At 39.2% G+C, this 19,598-nt stretch overlaps 1 protein-coding gene across 7 annotated transcripts in view; it reads left to right on the plus strand.

Moving 5' to 3' along the window:
- The window catches only part of DROSHA (drosha ribonuclease III), a 125,207-nt gene that overhangs the window by 70,476 nt on the left and 35,133 nt on the right, over positions 1–19,598 (plus strand). For all 7 annotated transcript variants that reach the window (XM_015544399.2, XM_007097443.3, XM_007097446.3 and 4 more), the window contains 5 exons: positions 4,359–4,466; positions 4,986–5,124; positions 5,460–5,520; positions 16,973–17,032; positions 18,323–18,422. In XM_015544399.2, coding sequence (XP_015399885.1) covers positions 4,359–4,466; positions 4,986–5,124; positions 5,460–5,520; positions 16,973–17,032; positions 18,323–18,422 — 468 coding nt within the window. The remainder of the gene's footprint in view (positions 1–4,358; positions 4,467–4,985; positions 5,125–5,459; positions 5,521–16,972; positions 17,033–18,322; positions 18,423–19,598) is intronic.

A 19,598-nucleotide genomic window follows, 5' to 3' on the forward strand; every position in this document is an offset into this window, starting at 1 on the left:
ATTTTTTCAGATATGCCGTATACCCTTCAGTATATACTTTCAAGTTGTCTTTTATCTCAAATGTTTTCTTGAATTACACATTTCATTATTCTGTCCTGTTGTATTGATTTTCTTTAAGGATTCATGTTATATGCACTTTGTACCTTCTTTGTTTATCTTCTATATCTATCACTTTCTTTTGAATCCTTCATTTCTTTTTGATTTTTTTATTTCTCTAAAATTTTGCCTTTTTCCATCTTTTATTTCTCAAAGGCACTATCCATTGGTTAATTTGCTGTTCATTCTCTTTAGTCTGTATTCTTAAAATGATTTTTTCCTTTTGTGTCTTTTCTCTGAGGTTTGTCACTTTTTTTCAAATCTTCCTTTCCTCCAGTCATTTCATTTCTGAATTAATGTAAATGTAATACTTATTTGTAGGGGTTTTTTTTTTAATAGCTTCCTTTGTTTTCTTAATTTTGTTTATCTTATTTTGAAATGTTAGGTTACAGCTTTCATCTGTTTTGTTGGCATGTTTTTCTGGCTTTATTTTTTAATTATCTGAGGAATCTTATTCTATTCTTTCCATTTTCTGATAAAATCCTTGGATGGGGTATGATCATGATTTTGTATTGCTCTTCAAGTTAAATAATGTTAGATAAGTAAGTGAAATATTTTCTCGTACTTTTAGGAGGGAGGTAGAAGTCAGATTAACTTTTCACGGTTAAAGAGCCCCTCCTGCTGCTTTTGCAAAGTGATAAAAGACATGGCTTCATAATATCTGAGACCTGCCCTCTCTGCTTTCCTCCCCTACTTTTATCTGGACTTTCTCTTTCTTTTGCCCTTTATTCTTCCTCTCTTGCTTAAATGTGGCTTTTACTCTCCGTACTTGCTTCACCATGGGACTTTATCCTCGAAGGGAACTTCAGTTTTTAATTTTGAGCATTTATAGGGCCTTAGCTTCTCTGGCAGCATTACACTGTCCTCTTGTACTCACCCGGTAGATTGGAATCTGCAGAGCCCTCTCCAGTTTTGGTCACAGTTTTATTTTTTTTATTTTTAAAAAATGTTTATTTTTGAGAGGGATGGAGACAGAGTGTAAGTAGGGGAGGAGCAGAGAGCGAGGAAGACACAGAATCCCAAGCAGGCTCTGGGCTGTGAGCTGTCAGCACAGAGCCTGATGTGGGGCTTGAACCCACAGACCATGAGATCATGACCTGAGCTGAAGTCATGAATGCTTAACCAACTGAGCCCCCCAGGTGCCCCACAAAGATTGATAATACAAAAAAGGGCACCTAGGTGGGTCAGTCGGTTGAATATCCAACTCTTGCTTTTGCCCTGGGTCATGATCCCAGGGTTGTGAGATTGAGCCCCACGTCAGGCTCTGTGCTGAGAGTGGAGCCTGCTTAAGATTCTTTCTCTTTCTCCCTCTGCCCCTTTCCCCTGCTCATGCTTGCTCACTCCGTCTAAAATAAATAAAATGAAAAAAAAAAAAAAAAACACAACTGAGCTAGAGATTTTAACAGTCTTATACATAATGTTGAGACTTTGTTGTCTAGGTTACAAGATGGACATGGGGCATATATACCTTTTAGTGATATTCACAAGAAGCACTCATATCTGTAAAGATAAACTAGTATTATTTGGAGCAAGTTTAGAGGAAGTAGTGAAAGGGATCAGAGCTGTTTGACATGAGTAAAGGTTAAAGGAAATAAGACTTAGGTTAATGAAGAAAAGATGTGGAGACATTACCATTAAATGTTTTTTTTGTTTTGTTTTGTTTTGTTTTTTTTGTCCCCAGGGGTATAACTAGGTTTCAAGGGATAAACCTCCAAGAGATAGATTTAGATTAAATGTTAATAATAACTTTCTAATCACCAGAGTACTCTAAAGAGGGTGTTCTTTCCTTTTTAAAGAATTTTTTATTAGAGTGCCTTGGTGGCTCAGTTGGTTGAGCGACTGACTCTTGATATTGGCTCTGGTCATGATCTCATGGTCGTGAGACCAAGCCCCGCTTTGGGCTCTGTGCCAACAGCTTGGAACCTGCTTCGGATTCTCTCCCTCTCTCTCTACCCCTCCCCTGCTCTTCCATTGCGCGCGCGCTCTCTCTCTCTCTCTCTCAAAATAAGTAAGTATTTAAAAAATTATTTTTTATTGTTTTTAATTTTTTTTAAGTTTGTTTATTTTGAGAGAGAGAGAGAGCACAAGCAGGGGAGGGGCATAGAGAAAGGGAGGGAGAGGGAGAGGTGGAGAGAGAGAGAGAGAGAGAGAAAGAGAGAGAGAGAGAGAGAGAGAGAGAGAGAGAGAGATCCAAGCAGGCTCTGTGCCATTAGCACAGAGCCCAACGTGGGACTTGAACTCATGAACTGTGAGATCATGACCTGAGCCAAGGTGGAGAGTCAAATGCTCATCTGACTGAGCCACCCAAGTCCAGCCCGACCCAGCATTTTCTTTAGTAAGTATAGTTGACATACAGTGTTATGTTAGTTTTAGCTGCACAACATGGTGATTGAACAGTTCTATTTATTACATAGTGCTCACTGTGATAAGTGTAGTCATGATCTGTCATTATACGTTATTACAACATTATTGACTGTATTCCCAATACTGTACTTTTCATCTCTGTGACTTATGTATTTATAACTGAAAGTTTATACCTTTTAATCTTTCACCCATCCTCCGCCCCCTTTCCCTCTGGCAACCACCAGGGTGTTCTCTGTACTAATTTCATTTGTTCGTTTTGGTTTTTTTTGTTTGTTTTGGTTTGGTTTTTTTAGATTCCATATAGAAGTGAGATCATATGGTATTTGTCTTTCTCTGAGTGATTTATTTCAGTTAGCATAATACCCTGAAGAGGGTGTCATTTTCTTGACAGGGGATGATCTCTTACTGGAGGTATTAAAAAAATAATTCATCAGTTTGAGTTCATACTTAAAGAAGATAGTTGCACTGTGTAGTCTTCATGACCTTTCTACCTTGAGTTTTTAGCATCAACTCCCTTGAGCTTTCTGCAATTTAAATGCCTGGAAAGTGATACCAGACATTGGTCACAATTTTGTTTCCCTATTACAATGTTCTTTAATGCAGCACTTATCAGAACAACATGGAGGAAATGCCAATACTTCTGATCATAATGGCATATCTCTGGGAAGCCCTTGAGGGCAGAGAGTGTCTATCTTTTTTCTCTTCCACAACCCTAGTAAGCCTTGCACATGGAGGTGTTCAATACGTATTTATTGAATTGAAATGGAAAAAAGGACTTCCTGTTGATTGGAATTCCTAATTGGGAGCATTGATCTTTCCTTATAAGTTAATAATACAGGAAACTGATTTCTGCATTTTCAAGCAAATCCATTTTCATGTATTTTTAAACAATGCCATCTGAAAATACTTCAAAGAGTAAAATGATATAAAGCGTATGTCAGTCATTTTGTGGGCTGTGCCCATCCTCTAGGTTCTGATGAATAAGATGAATAAGAATGACTCCTTTCTCTCAAGTTCTAGGGAAATATTATTAAGAAAAAGAGAAGGCTATGCCTTTTATGAAATTATTTCCCAATAAGGCATCTTTAGCCAAATGAGAAGTGATTGAAACCAAAGTAAAAGTTCCATGTCCTCAGGTGACTTACCTGTATTGGTGGTTTTATAAAAGTTATCCTCAGATTATTAGATCATTAAGTATTAAACCTAGAATGGCCCTTTGAGATCATCTGGCTGAGAAGTTCTTACCTGGAGGATAGTGATAGGCTTTTAGGGGTCTGTGAACCCATTAAATTTGCATACCTTTTTTTTTTTACGTGTTTATGCACATAGGCATTTTTCTGGGGAAACAGTCATTTCCTTAGATTCTCAAAAAAGTCTTGACCGTGACAAAGTTTCAGAATTTGTAAGTCCTAATCCATTCTCTTGGAATTAAAGGCAGGAGGCCCAGAAATTCTGATGACTTGCTGAGATTACCCTGCTGTATCCTGTTGAAGCCGGGCTACTCCTGCCTGAGTGAGGCTGAGAGGCCTTGTGCTGAGCATTTTTTTGTATTTGCTCATTTCATCCTTTTAACCACCCCCCCCCCGCTCCCCCCCCCCCCCCCAGCAAAAAAAAAAATAGCTATACTGATTATTCCCATTCGGTAGGTGAGAAAACTGAGAGAGGGAGGTTAAATAACTCCCCTTTCAAGTCCCACAATTAATGAGTGACAGCAGGAATCAGACCGGGGCACTGTGGTTCCTGAGACTACACCCTTCGTAACTATAGTCCACCACCCCTCATATGGGATTCGCAAAGATGCAATCTGGGATGGAAAATGGTTCTTGTTTGTTGTAAGTTAGATGAAGCATTTTTATAAGTTTTTATAGAGTTAAACATATTGAAATTTTCTTTCCTAGCATGCAATGATGTTGCCTGTTTTGACCCATCATATACGCTACCACCAATGCCTAATGCATCTGGACAAATTAATAGGATATACTTTCCAAGATCGTTGTCTGTTACAGGTAAGAATTACTCTCCTGTACACTCATAATGACAAAATAGGGGTAATTCATCTTGCAGGTTACAAATGGAACATTGAGATTCTCTGTTCTGGGAGATAATGAGGACGTTTAGAAACATAGCTCTCCATTACTCTGGTCTCTGGTTGCCACTTTTAAACGCTTTTTCTCACCTTTTTTTTTTTTTTTTTTTTTTTTTTTGACACTGTCTTTAAAGAAACAGGCTAAAATTTGCCTGTCAAACCTGAGTCCCTTCTTTCAGCCTTCCCTTCTCTATGGCTCTTCTTTTCAGGTGATGACTATCCTAGTTCTCCTTTGAAAGATGTGGATTTTTAGGTTTCTTTTCAGACGAGGACTTGTACTAGAGCTCTGGTACAAGCTCTGACACTGGAAGAGAGAAGATGGAAAGATGAGGGCTTAAAATTTGACTGGATACATAGATCTCTTTCCTGTTTCATTTGAAAACCATTTCAAATGATGGCACTTCTGAGTTAAACTAAATTTATTTCATTGAAATTTTAGCTGGCCATGACTCATCCAAGTCATCACTTAAATTTTGGAATGAATCCTGATCATGCCAGGAATTCTTTATCTAACTGTGGAATTCGGCAGCCCAAGTATGGAGATAGAAAAGTTCATCACATGCACATGCGGAAAAAAGGTATGTTTGGATTCTATCATTGTATTTTGGCCTGTGTTCTCTATTGTAAACTAAATCCTCATGATATGACTGTTTTATACTCTCATTCTTTACTGCTTTATGACCCATATATAACAGCATTCACTTTGAGCATTATTATAAGGATGGATAAAATTTTTAGAAAAATTTGTTGCTCCTTTTCAAGTGCTTTAAGTAACTTTAGTTGATCACACTTGTAGACATGCAGATATTAAACCTTTTGAAATCAAATTGGGGTAAAGTAGATAATTATCTATCTGTCATATCATGATCCTAGAATGCTTCTAACAGTATTTATTTGTGTATTTTTTTAATAGGAATTAACACCTTAATAAATATTATGTCACGTCTTGGACAAGATGATCCAACTCCCTCAAGGTAAAGTAACTTTTCTTAATAACAGCCTTATTGAGATATAATTCACATACCATATAATTCACCCATTTAAAGTATACAATTCAGTGGTTTTTAGAATGTTTACACAATGGTGCAACACTACTTAATTTTAGAATGTTTTCAGCACCCTGAAAAGAAACCCCATACTTCCTGTTTCCCCTCAGCCTGCCCATCCCCAGGCAACCATATTTTGCTTTCAGTCTGCTTTCAATCTCTATGGATTTGCCTATTCTGAACATTTCATGTAAATGGTATCATACAATGTGGTCTTTTGTGACTGGCCTCTTTTACTTAGCACAATGTTTTCAAGATTTATCCATGTTATAGTATGTGTTAGCACTTTGTTTCGTTTTATTGTCAAGTGATACTCCATGGTGTGGGTATGTCATGTTTTATTCATCGTTGATGGGTGTTTGGGTTGTTTCCACTTTTTGGCAATTATGAGTAATATTGCTGTGAATATTTGTGTACAGGTTTTTGTGTGGATATATATTTTGATTTTCTTGGGTATATACCTAGGAGTGGAATTTCTGGGTCATATGGTAACTTTGTTTAACCTTTTAAGTAACTGCCAGACTGTTTTCCAAAGTGGCTGCATTATTTTATGTTCTCAGAAGCAGTATATAATAGGTTCTGATTTCTTCACATCTTTCCCAACATTTTTTATCATCTGTCTTTTGTGAATCTAGCCATCTTAGTAGGTAGGAAGTATTACCTCATTTGTGGTTTTGTTTGTATTTCCCTGATGGCTAATGATGTTGTGTATCTTTTTGTGTGCTTAATTGGCCATTTGTATATCTTACCTAAGAGAACTATCTGTTGGGAATCTTTTCCTGTGTTTAATTGGGTTATTTTAAGTTATTGATTTAGAATCATTTTTATATATTCCAGATATAAGTCTCATCAGATGCAAATTTGCAAAAATTTTTTCTCATTCTAAGGATTGTTTCTTCATTCTTTTGAAGATGTCCTTCAAAGAAAAGTTTTGATGAAGTCCAATTTTTCTGTTACTTCTTGTGTTGCTTATACTTTTGGTGTCATGTCTAAGAAGCGACTGCCTAATATGGAGTCACAGAGATTTACATCTTTTTTCTTTTAAGAGTTGTATAGTTTTTTTCTCTTACATTTAGATCTTTGGTCTATTTTAGAGTTAATTTTTGTGTGTGGTGTGGTGTAGGGGTCCAGCTGCAGTCTTTTGATGTGGATATCCAGTTGTGCCAGCATCATTTGTTGAAAATGCTAATCTTTCTCCACTAAATTATCTTGACACCCTTGTTGATAATTAATTGATGGTATATGTGAGGATTCTTTTTGGACTCTCAGTTCTATTCTGTTGATCTTTATGTCTGTCCTTATGCTGGTACCACACTGTCTTGATAACTAACTTTATAGTAAGTTTTGAAAATAAGAAATGCAAGATCTCCAACTTTTTTTTCCTCTTCTTCTTCTTTCAAGTTTGTTTTGGCTATCCAAGAACCATTACATTTCCACATGAAATTTTGGATTAGCTTATCAATTTTTGCAAAGAAGCCAGCTAGGATTTTGGTAGTGATTATATTGAATCTGTAGATCAATTTGTGAATGATTACCATCTTGATATTAAGTTCTGATCCCTAAACATTATATATCTTTACATTTATTTAAATCATTTAAAAAAATTTTTTTATTTTGTAAAGGTTATTTATTTTGAGAGAGAGAGAGAGAGAGAGAGAGAGAGAGAGAGAGAGAGAATGAATGGAGGAGGGGCAGAGAAAGAGAATCCCGTGCAGTGCAGAGTCCGATGTGGGGATTGAACTCACCAACTGTGAGATCATGACCAGAGCCAAAATCAAGAGTTGAATGCTTAACTGATTGAGCCACCCAAGCACCCCAAGTCATGTTTTTTTTTAAAATACTAATATTATTGTGTTTTTATTTATTTATTTTTATAATATTTGTTTATTTATTTTGAGCGACACATTGAGCGGGGGGAGGGACAGAGAGAGAGGAGAGAGAATCCCAGACAGGCTCCATGCTATCAGCGAGCGCGGAGCCTGACAAGGGGCTTGATCTCAACGAACCATTAGAGTATGACCTGAACTGAGATCAAGAGTTGGACATTTAACCGACAAGCCACCCAGGTGCCCCTAATTAAGTCATCTTTAATTAATTTAATTTATATTATAGTTTTAAGAGTACATTTTGTCTTTTGCTAAATTTATTCCTAAGTATTTTATTCTTTTTGATGCTATTATATATGGAATTGTTTTCTTAATTTCATTTTTGGATTGTTCATTGCCATTGTAGACAAATAGAATCAGTTTTTGTATATTGATGTTGTATCTTGCAACCTTGATGAGCTCCTTTGTTAGCTATAATAGTTTTTTAGTGGATTGTGTAGTATTTTTTTGTGTATATGATCATATCACCTACAAATAGAGATGGTTTTAGTTTTTTCCGTTCCACTTTGGATGCCTTTTATTTCATTCTTTAAACATAGTTGCCCTGGCTAGAGCTTCCAGTATAATGCTGAATAGAAGTGGTAAGAGTGGGTCCTTGTCTTCTTCCTAAAATCTTTAGGTGAAAGCATTTTTTTACTGTTGAGTCTGATGTTAGCTGTGGGTTTTTCGCAGATGTCTTTTTTTTTTTTTTTAATGTCTATTTATTTTTGAGAGAGAGAGAGACAGAGCATGAGTGGGGGAGGGGCAGAGAGAGAGGGAGACACAGAATCGGAAGCAGGCTCCAGGCTCCAAGCTGTCAGCACAGAGCCTGACGCAGGGCTTGAACTCATGAGCTGTGAGATCATGACCTGAGCCAAAGTCGGATGCTCAACTGACTGAGCCACCCAGGTGCCCCTGTAGATGTCTTTTAATCAGGCTGAGGAAATTTCTTTCTGTTCCTAGTTTGCTGAATGTTTTTATTACGAAAGTATGTAGAATTTTGTCAAATGTTCTTTTTGTTTTTTATTCATTTATTTTTTTGCTATTGAGATGATCTTTTTTTTTTTTTTTTTTTTTTCCATTTATTCTATTCATGTGGTATATTGTGTTCATTGATGTTGAACCAACCTTGCTTTCCTGGGATATATCTCACTTGGTTATGATGTATAATCCTTTTTATATGCTACAAACCTTGCTTTCCTGGGATATATCTCACTTGGTTATGATGTATAATCCTTTTTATATGCTACAAATTTAATCTACTAGTATTGTTGGGGATTTTTATGTCTATAGTCATAAGAGTTATTGGTCTGTAGTTTTCCTTTTCTGTGATGTTTTGTTTGGTTTTATTATTAGGATAATACTGGCCTTATATAATGGATTGGAAATTTTTATATGTTAATTCTCATTATTGTCTTTCTTGATTTTAAGGGATACTCTCATATATTAACATTCTTAATTTTGTGTGGCCTTAAGCCCCTGAAGAATCTGGAAAGGAAGTGGATTGGGTCTAAACTCATTAACACCCCTGGAAAACTAATGGAGGCAATTGCCTAATGGCTGAAGAGTCTCTGATGTTGCCCTCAGGAAGCTTATCTTTGTGTGTAAAACACAGTGGGTTATACTCTGAAAGCCAATAGAGATTGCTAGAGGGCAGATTTCTTTTTAAAATGGACAGTTGAGAAGTTAAATAGCCAGGCTTATCCGTCTTGGATCCAGACTTAAATGGATTAAAGGTGGGTAGAGCCGGGATAGAAGTGACAGGGTTGACCGTTGCTGCAGCTCATAACTGGCTTCCACAGCCAAGAGCATGGCCAGCCATAGCTAGCATAACTTCCTTTTCTACCTCTTTCTTCGTCTGTTACTTTTCTTTTTAAATTGGCTTGCCTTGAGTTGCTCTCTTTTGAAATTATCATAGACCATACTATCTTCCTCTTCAATCAAGAGGTGAAAAGAAAGGCAGGATGAAACTTTAAAATTTTCGTTTGAAGATGATCATACGCCTTACTATGGTATTCTGTGAGAGCCTAAGATCAGAAAAGAGCTGTCTAATTAAAAGAGCCCTTAATCACACCCTCAGGGACGGTGTGGCCATGGTTTCCTTTTACCCTGCTATATTGTAGAGTCTCCAGATGACCAGTTCTGTGTTTTGATAAGTGGAACCCTGAGTTCCCTGCGGCCCCTTTGAAAAAGGCAAGGCTACACATGCCCTACACGTGTACTTTACACTGATGAAAGCATGAGCTTAAGTTATCTTTGTCTCATCTACCCCAACCATAGTTGTTGGTACGTAAATTGTCTCTGATAGCGTTGTTCAGACCTCACGATTTGTTTTCTTTTTTTCCGTCACAAAGAACAGGGCTTTCTTTCCGTGGCAGAAGGAATGATATCTGAGAAACCGTGTTCATTTTGAACTCAACCATGTTGAAAATGATAGAGAATAAACAGATATCATGTGTCCTTTGCTGCTTGTGTCGAGAGCCTCCTGATTATTGCTTATTGCTGATGTGGGGTTGACCCCAGGTTTCTGTTCAGTGAGAGCCTCCTCGCTTCTTTGGTGGCAGCGTCTGCTACGGCTGGACTGTGGTTGTCCAGCGGTCTCCGCTGTGCATGGCTCTTCATACATGTTTAATCCAACAGACGTTTATCAAGTACCTTTTGAGTTTGAGGTAATTTGTAGGTATTTTGGAGGATTTAAAGGCAAGTGAGACAAAGCCCCCACTCACCAGAAGGTGTGACTACCTTAGGTGGGGTAAGAGTGCTATGAACATAAATAACTTAATGTAAAAGATACTCTGCTAAGTGCTTCACTCAAGGTCAAAACAAAATATACTTAGTCTGCTGTGGGGCTGAGGATAGCTCTGGTGGTTGTTTAGGGATTATAGGTCAGTTTTATATTATGCACTTGAATAATTGAGTTCACTTGAAATGATTTGCCCTCTCCTTTATTTCTTAGTTTGCTATTTTAAAACGGGATGCAGTTGTCCCTGCTCCTTGGAAGTGTTTGTGTATCTTTAAAGTAAACCCTGTCGGGGCACCTGGGTGCTTCAGTCAGTTAAGTGTCTGACTCTTGGTTTCAGCTCAGGTCATGATCTCACAGTTTGTGGGTTCGAGCCCTGTGTTAGGCTGTCAGTGCAGAGCCTGCGTGGGATCTCTCTCCCTCTCTCTGCTCCTTCCCTACTCATTTTCTCTCTCTCTCTCTTTCAAAACAAATAAATTAATTTAAAAAAAACTATCAAATTGCAAGTGTCAGTGGTTGTATCTCCTCCCAAACAAGCTTGCTCAGAACCTCAAACTTGAGAAAGGAAAAAGAGAAAGGGTGAGGTACTAATGGAAATAGGAATGTGGAGGAGCAGGACAGGCAGAAGAGAAGGGTGAGAGGAGGGGCTCTTGATCGAATCCTTCTCCTGATCCTCCTGGAAACCACTCCTCCCACCCCTGTCTATCCTGCACTGCAGTTAGTGACCACATTCTGCCACTTCTGCCCTCATACTGCCTCTGCATTCAGTCCCCTGGCTATTTCTGGAGCCTTACTTCTAGTATTTTTTTATGTCTGTTTATTTATTCTGAGAGAAAGAGAGAGCGCGAGCATGCACACAAGCAGGGGCAGGGGCAGAGAGAAGGGGAAGGGGAGAGAGAGAGCATGCACACAAGCAGGGGCAGGGGCAGAGAGAGAAGGGGAAGGGGGGGGGGAGAGAGAGAGAGAGAGAGAGAGAATGAATGAATGAATATCCCAAGCAGGCTCTGCACTGTCAGCACAGAGCCCGATGTGGGTCTTGATCTCATGAGTCATGAGATCATGACCTGAGCTGAAATCAAGAGGTGGACACTTAACTGACTGAGCCACACAGATGCCCGTCTCAATTCTAGTTTTTAGCTGTAACCTGCTTGAAAGCTTTTAATGAGATCTCATCACCTACTGGATAAGTCTGAACCTCCCCACCTGGCAATCCCAGCACCTGTGATCTGGCCCCAGGCTAGTGTTCCAGGTACACCTTTCTTTTCCCTGTGGCTACCTACACACCAGTAAGACTGAGGTACTTTACTGTGCTATCTGGTGTACCCTTTCCCTTCCCCAAACACCAGCAGTCATTATACAGCTCCCCCTGGAATGCCCTGGAACTCTGTGTGATGGGCTTATTTTCTTTAGTGTAAGCATTTTGAAGGTCTGTGGTCATACCCTTTTTCTTTGTTTTGTTTTGTTTTGTTTTGTTTTGTTTTGTTTTGTTTGCAACTAGTGCCTTGCATAGAGCAGAAGCTCAGTAAGTAAGTATTAAAGAAAGAATGCCATTCGTGATAATACTTTCCTCTCAGGTTATTTACTTGTTTACATTTCCCTAGAAATAGGGAAACTTGATGTTAAGGGTCATGGTCAGAGCCATCAGTAGAGGTTTAAATGGCAGTTTAGTATCTTATATAACCTGATTTGACACTGGCTAGGATTTACAAAAAGGCATGAAGACTTAAATAAAAATATGTCTGCCTATCAAAACTATAAAATAATTAACTCTTATGATGGCATCATCTCATGTGAATATGCCACCCTTAATTTTTGAAGTGTCACTGTTTAACCACATAAATCTCAGTTCTATAATTATATTTAACTTCTGTAGATTGTAATGAAATGTTACCACAGAAAGGGTCTCTGAAAGATTAAACTTTAGGTGGCATTCAAGTAATCCATATATTATCAGTAAGACCTTTAGGAAAGAGGGGCGAGAAGACTGTTAATAGAAAAATAAGCTGCCACGGGGCCCTGGGTGGCTAAGTTGGTTGAGTGTCTGACTGGCTCAGGTCATGATCTCACGGTTTGGTTCGTGAGCTCAACCCCCATGTTGGGCTCGCTGGTGTTCACGCAGAGCCCGCTTCAGATCCTCTATCCCTGTCTCCCGCTCTGTTCCTCCCGCTGCTTACGTTCTCTCAAAAATAAAAATGAGCTGCCTTGTTTTATTTTGTTTTTGATTTGTAGAGACAGGTATGGACTATTTATTAATGTCTCTGTGTTTAAAGAAGTGGTGGTAGTTAAAAAGTTTCAATTATACCTAAGTATCTCGCATTAAAGACAGTAAAACATGCTTGAGTATATGTGAATTCTACTGAGTAGATTTGCTGTCTTAAATAATTTCAAGTAAAATCCCAGAGATGCTTATCCTGGGATCCCTATGTCCAGTGAGTCTCAGATCTAGTAGCTCTCTGACCTCCCTACTCCCTAAGTGTCCAGACAGTTGTAATGAATAGAATTCCTGAATTGGGTGGAAGGTTCAGCTGATCTCTAGCACCCCTTCTAGCTTCACTTTACCTGTCACTGGTTAAGGCCTGAAATGCAAAGGTGGGAAAATGTCCATGCTGTCACTGTAGTAGTCACCCTTGGACTTGGCCCATCCCAAGATGGTTTTCCATGAAGTAAATGACACCTTACAGGAATTACTGTTACAGGGAGACCGTTATGTTTTATAAAGTGCTTTGAATTCCTCAGGCCAAATGTGCTGTATAAATGATACACTTAGTCTAGATTTCATAATGCCTTTGCTGATTCAGTTCTCAAAAACAAATGGAGTGTTTATTGCTCAGTAAACATCTCCTCTTGGAACTAGTTAGCATTTATAAAGAGGGTGATTAAAGAGTGTAGAAACAATAGAAGAAGGAACAAAAGCTTGGCCTCTGCAGTCAAGTGACTAGCAGCTCGGTGTGTCCATTTTTTTCTAGATAAACCGTTGAATTAGGAATTGTCCGTTACAATAATGAACTGAAGTGGTATTTAATCCCCATTTTTGTTTGTGACTCACGGCCAGCATTTAGTCACAGTGTAGACACAGAAAAACATACGCTGGATATGAGCAAATTATTTAGTAGATGGCAGACTCACTATTGAATAAACCTGTTTGAAACTGTGACCTTGTATTTTTAACACATTAAATAATAATAGTCTAACTTTGTGGTTATTAAAATCCTAGACATAGTTCTTGTCCTGAAAGTTTATAAAACAAATTAAAGTAAAATTTATGCCAATATGACTTCATTCAAATAGTATATGACTCAAAGCAGCTATTATTCTTTGACCAGATGTCTTATTTTTTTCCTAGATGTCTCACAGTTTAATAAAGCATAAGACAATCCAAATATGGTTTGTCCGCACCCCAGGTGTGGTTTCTTACTTTCCATGTTAAGCAGATTTTCTGTACAGTGCTTTGAACTATTGGCAAAAAAAATAGTCTCCACCACAGAAAATGCTATTCTCATTTTACTGACTTTTGGAAGAGAATAGGGTAATACTAATTTCTTTCTTTATAAAAACATTTCTTTTTGCTGTTCCCATCATCTCTCAGGATAACAGTTTATTAGGTTTCATGAAATTAAGTTAGCAAGAGGTCTTAGGCCTAGTTACCATGTTAACCAGGGCCTCTACTCCTTGATGCGCTAAGAACAATGACAGACACTTTTGGAGTTTTGGTTTATTTGGAAAACAAAATCACAGTATCAAGTAGCTTCTAAAACATACTTTTAAAATATAATGTTTACTTATTCTTGGCTAATGGATTAGCAACAAAGTCTTCTAAAATCTAATACAAAGTAGGTAAGACTGAGGAAAATATGTTTGAGGGCTTTTTTCTTTTCCTTTTCTTTCTTTCTCTTTCTTCTCTTTCTGTAAGCTATTAGATTATGAATTCTTCATCATAGCTATAAATTGTTTACTTTTTTCCCCTGCATTTTCCATTATTGACTATTAACTGCTTTCCAGAATGCCTTTTTCACATAAATAAAGGACATATTGAAATGAAAGTTCAGAATCATATCTTTGTTGCTCATATCTTTCTAGTTTTCTCCTATTATTTTTATTTTTCCTTTAAAATTCTAAAATGTGGAGGAATGAAAAAAAATGTGGAGGCATGGTAGGGTGGAAGAATTAAATTATGAGATATGTGAGATAATATAAAGTTGAACTCAAGTTACCAAGTAGATGATTTGGTAGCCAGGAGTCATTTAATTTATAAATAACTATCTTAAAAAATTTTCCACATGTATGGAAACTATAGGGTGATTTTAAATATGGGAACTAGGGGTGCCTGGGTGGCTCAGTCAGTTAAGTGTGTGACTCTTGATTTTGGTTCAGGTCATGATCTCATAGTTGTGAGATCGAGCCCCGTGTTGGACTCCACACTGGACGTGGAGCCTGCTTAAGATCATTTCTCCCTCTCTCCCTCCCTCCCTCCCTCCCTCCCCCCCCCCCCCCCCCCCCCGCCCATTTTCTCTGCCCCTCTCCCCTGCTCATGCTCAGGTACTTGCACTCCCACTCTCAAAAAATAAATAAACAGGAAATAAGGAAACTAAACTGGCATACATGAGGCAGTGAACAATAAAAGATAGTATATAATTTTGTTATAAATTGAGTGATAAACGCTTAAGTCACGTGGGGCTAGGGGTGCTCCCGGGAGCTCCAGTATTCAGGCAGGCCCCCAGCTGACATTAAGAACAAGCAGGATTTGGGAGAGGTAACATGGAAGGGAGAAGCAGTGGTGTGTCTGGTCAACTTAGAGTCGTGAACTGCTGTTGAAAGTAGATGAAACGGCTGGTTACTGTGGGACTAGATAAAGAATCGCCTTGAACACCAGGCAGGTTTGGACTTGATAGTCAGCTATTGAATTTTTGAAGAAGATGAGGGTCAGTATCAGAAGATGAGGAGAACCCTGGAGTTAGGGAGGTGAGATCCTGCCCAGGCCCAGGTCTGTCCCCTTCATTGCTCAGGTCCCAGGGATTTGGTGTGCTCTCCTTTCCCTGTCACTGTTGTCACCACCCTTCCTGGCTTCCTTCTGTTATAATCCTCCAGACCCATAGTTTCTTTGTCTGCCGCTAGCCCTGAAACAGGAACCCGGGTTCTTCCCATAAGAGGCTTCAAACACACGTTAGTTTGCAGCCTACTCTAATCAGAATCGGGTTTGTCTTTTCTGTTTCACAGAGATGATCCCCCCCGCCCCCCACTCCAGTGGCCTTAACAGTGTCCTCAGCATCACATCCATGCTCTCTTTGCATCTTACCTGGATCCGTTTCTTTCTTGACGCTTGTTCTTGTTTGCTGAGGGATAACACTGGCCTCCTTTTCCGCCCACCTCCCCAACCAGTCCCCTCTCCTTTGCTGGTTTTTCTTCTGCTTGACCTCAAGTGTGGCCCTCCCCTGGGCTCAGTCCTGAGATCCTTTTTTGCTAGCTTAATTCTCTATATAGGTAGTATCATCCAGTTCCATCGCCCAAAATCCTGTCTAAACATTGACCACTCCTAAAGATTTATTACCAGCTTTGTTCTTGCCCGTGAACAGTAGGATCATAGATACTGGATTTCCCCATTTGGATGTTTCATGGACATTTCAAAGTAAACATTCTTCAAATGCACCTCCTGCTTCTGCCCAAACCTGTTCCTTTTGGTCCTCCCCTCACAGTAAATGGCACCACCTTTCACCCAGCTATGGAAGCCAAAATCTAGGTATTGACCTTCATTCTTTTCTTTTCTCACCTTCCCCACCATTTCCTCCCAGCTTGAGCCTCCGTCATGTCTCACCAGACAGCCACAGTACCCCTCTCAGTGCTTGTCACCCTGCACGCTTTCTTCGCACAGCAGCCAGGGTGGCCTTTTAAAAACCTGAACCAGATCATGTCACATCTCTGCTCAGCCAAAGGTAGCGATCTGCTTTAGCACTGAGGGAAGGTGGCTGTGCTGGACTTTCTGAGAGGCAGACAGAGGTTTCCTATGGACTACCTTCCCGGTCATTCAGCCTTACACTTGGATATGAGGAACTTAGCCTGGGAGATGTGCCTTCATCACACGATGAAGGTGTAAATAAAGTGTGATGTGCACTGAAGGGGGAGTATTGATTTAGATGAGAGCCCTCGGGCAAGCATTCACAGAGAAGCAGCATTTGGTAGGCCTTGAGGAATGAGTAGGCTCAGTGCACAGGAGCAATGGTGGAAAGCTTTAGGGCATATGCCCTTTTCAGAGAGTACCACACAGTTTGGGGGCAGGAGCCCAAAACATAAGTGGGAGAGGATACCAGTGGATACTGGGACTTGAAAAAATAGGTTAGGCCTCTTTTGAAGGACTTTAGATGCTAAGTTAAATTTAGAGTTTGGGCAATGGGAAGCTGTTCTTAGAACATTGTACCAAATCTTTTTCAGTGCTCAGTTCTAACTCATTAGAATGCATTCTCCTTTCTCTTACCCACCTTTTAGCAGTGTGGAAAGATTCACAGTTGTTAGGGTGATAACTCCTCACTTTAAATCTGATTCCCAGGGGAAGGAAGCCCTCAGGTAGGAAGGCCTTAAGTACAGAGTACGATAGAATGCCCCCTCCCTTACCCAGTAGGTGCGCCATACTTCGACTAAGATGGTGGTCAGTGCTTTTGATTATGAAGAATAAGGTAGAGTGTTTCAATTACAAAAGGAGCTCTCATGTGTCTTTTCTTTGAGAAGAGAGGGAGGGAATGTAGATGTTTGCTATTTTAAGTGATTTTTTAAAATTTTCCTACAGGATTAATCACAATGAAAGGTTGGAGTTCCTAGGTGACGCTGTTGTTGAATTTCTGACCAGGTAAGGAGGGTTTTCTGCTGTCCCCTAATAATTACATTTTATAGGTAACATACTTACTCTGTTACCCTCTTTGTAATTATCTAAATAAGGGATTGAAACACAATGTATTTTGTCTCTTCCGTACAGCTTGCAAGCTATCTGTCTGTGGCTCTTGCCCTGATAACTTGTACTCACTGACGCTGTAATGCACAAGATTATAAGATGAAAGGCTAGTGTCTTTGTCCTGTCAAGTTTATGTTCAAGTTGCTACAACCACAAGAGATCCAGCTTGTCTTGGTCTCGATGCTTCAGAGCTTATATTCAATTTGTAGAGAAGGGGATGATATTTTAAAATGTCATTTCATTTTCTAGGATTTGTCTTTAATCCATTTCTCACTCTTTCTGATCTCAAGGGAAGTAATTTTAACGACGAGATTTTGGTATGCATATGTGTGTACGTGCATGTGTGTATTTGTATGTATTTTCTCTCCAGAAGTGTGTTTGTGTCCTTAATTCAGGGGTAGGGGTAGGAAAGCCCACAGGGTCTCTCTTTTAAAGGGAGACAACATGTACCTCTCTGGGAACTATCTTGAGCTATTTGTATTCTTTCTGGGTCATTTCTTTTCCCAAAAAGGACATAATGAGACAGAGGGGGCTGTTCTCCAAGCCTGTTCTCACTGGACACAATAGGACTAAACAAGCTAGCTGCCCCAACCAACAGCAGATCCTAAAAACTGGGGTGAGATTTAGGAGCGGCAGTTACTGTCATGGTGCAACTGTCCATGTGGCCTTCTTCCAAATCTCCATGCTTTCCATCAACCCCTTTGGCTTTCCTTGAGGCCAGTCTTGGTTCTGTTCCTGTCCCTGTTGTATTTGTAAAGGATATGCCACCACTGCTGCCTGCTCGGGGCTTCCAGGCTTGTCTTCAGAGGCTACTCATAACTCAGCCCCAGCAAAGGTATTTGTTTCCAGGCCTGGTATCTGAGTGTCACATAAATTTGCTCTTAGCAGTCCATGACCAACCGCTCAGGTCTTTGTTGTCATCAGATTTGTCAGAGAAGTCTTTTAACACAAGTAGATGTGAAAATAGGAGTGAATGGTGCTGTTTGGGTTTTAGTACATTCAGATATACTGTGCTTCCTATTTAACTTTCATAGACTTTTAATCAAACCCTTCAGTTTGGTTCAACACAGCTGATATCTGTTGTGCAGATATTGTGTGCCAGGCCTGTTTTTGTAACTTGGAGCTACAGACAGAAGGTTGTGATGCATATTTATTTATGTACCTTTTTTTTTTTTTTTTTTTTTGCAGTGTCCATTTGTACTACTTGTTTCCTAGTCTGGAAGAAGGAGGATTAGCAACTTACCGGACCGCCATTGTTCAGAATCAGCACCTTGCCATGTTAGCAAAGGTATGTCAAACATCTGAAGCATTTGTGGTAAAGTCGGAAGTTTTCTTCTTCATTCCATGCATAATTTTGCATTTGAATAAGTAACTCTTTAGGGTATATTAAGAGTTTAATATTTTATAGACTGGGAAGGATTTTTTTTTGTTTGGGTTTTAAAGATTCAGTCTTATTAGTTCTGTTACCTTTGTGAGTTCACCAGCAACTAATGAACTCCATGGTGAAGTAACTTGATAACAGAAGAGGAAAAATTTGACAGATGTGCGTGAATAGAGTTAAACATTTGGGGAAAAAGAACAAGAACAGAGCAAAGAAATGAAATATTTTGTATCTTCCCTTTGTGTAAAATTTCTGTATGGCATTTGTCTTTAATTTACGCTAATAAGCAGCATTATAGCTTTGAATGAAATATGCCTGCCCATTTATACCCACAAGGGATACTTTCTAGATGTTTGAGAATTCCCAGATATCACAAATCCCAGTAATTAAGATTTAGGGTTTAGGTTGTCCAGCCAGCCACATTGACTTCATTGTTTGACTCTTTTCAGTTTAGATTCATGGTGGACATTTTACTTATTTACATTATCTTATCTGATCTTCCTGTCTCTATATGGTGTCTTAGGACAGTAAATTAGAGCAAACCAATTCAGGCGCTGGAATTGGCCACCAGGATTCCAGTCCACGCCCCTCTTACAAACAGTGGGGTGAGGGGGACCTAGGCAGGTTGTTGTCTTTCCTCCAAGCCTGTGCTCTCTCATCTGTAAAGTGGAGATGACATCAGTGCCTGCCACTCAGGGTGGTTGTAAGAAAGGAAATTATTGTTTGAGTGGTTTTGTTTTTTTAAGTTTCTTTAGTTATTCTGAGAGAGAGAGAGAGAGAGGGAGAGAGAGAGAGAATGCCAAACAGGCTCCACACCATTAGTTGAGAGCCCTATGCAGGGCTCGAACTCACACCATGAGATCGTGACCTGAGCTGAAGTCGAACACTTAACCAACTGAGCCACCCAGGTGCCCCAATATTATCGTTTGAGTTTGAAGAATTCACTTTGTAAAGTACTTGCCATAATCCTTGTTCGTAGTAATCACAGAAAGAGGTAAATAAATTAGTAGGAGTTTGTTGTTTTATTGTTGCTACCACTGTTTTCATTATAAATTATGACATTTTAAAGACCTGTGTGTTTAT

The sequence above is a fragment of the Panthera tigris genome, chromosome A1, assembly GCF_018350195.1.
Source record: "Panthera tigris isolate Pti1 chromosome A1, P.tigris_Pti1_mat1.1, whole genome shotgun sequence".
NCBI lineage: Eukaryota > Metazoa > Chordata > Mammalia > Carnivora > Felidae > Panthera > Panthera tigris.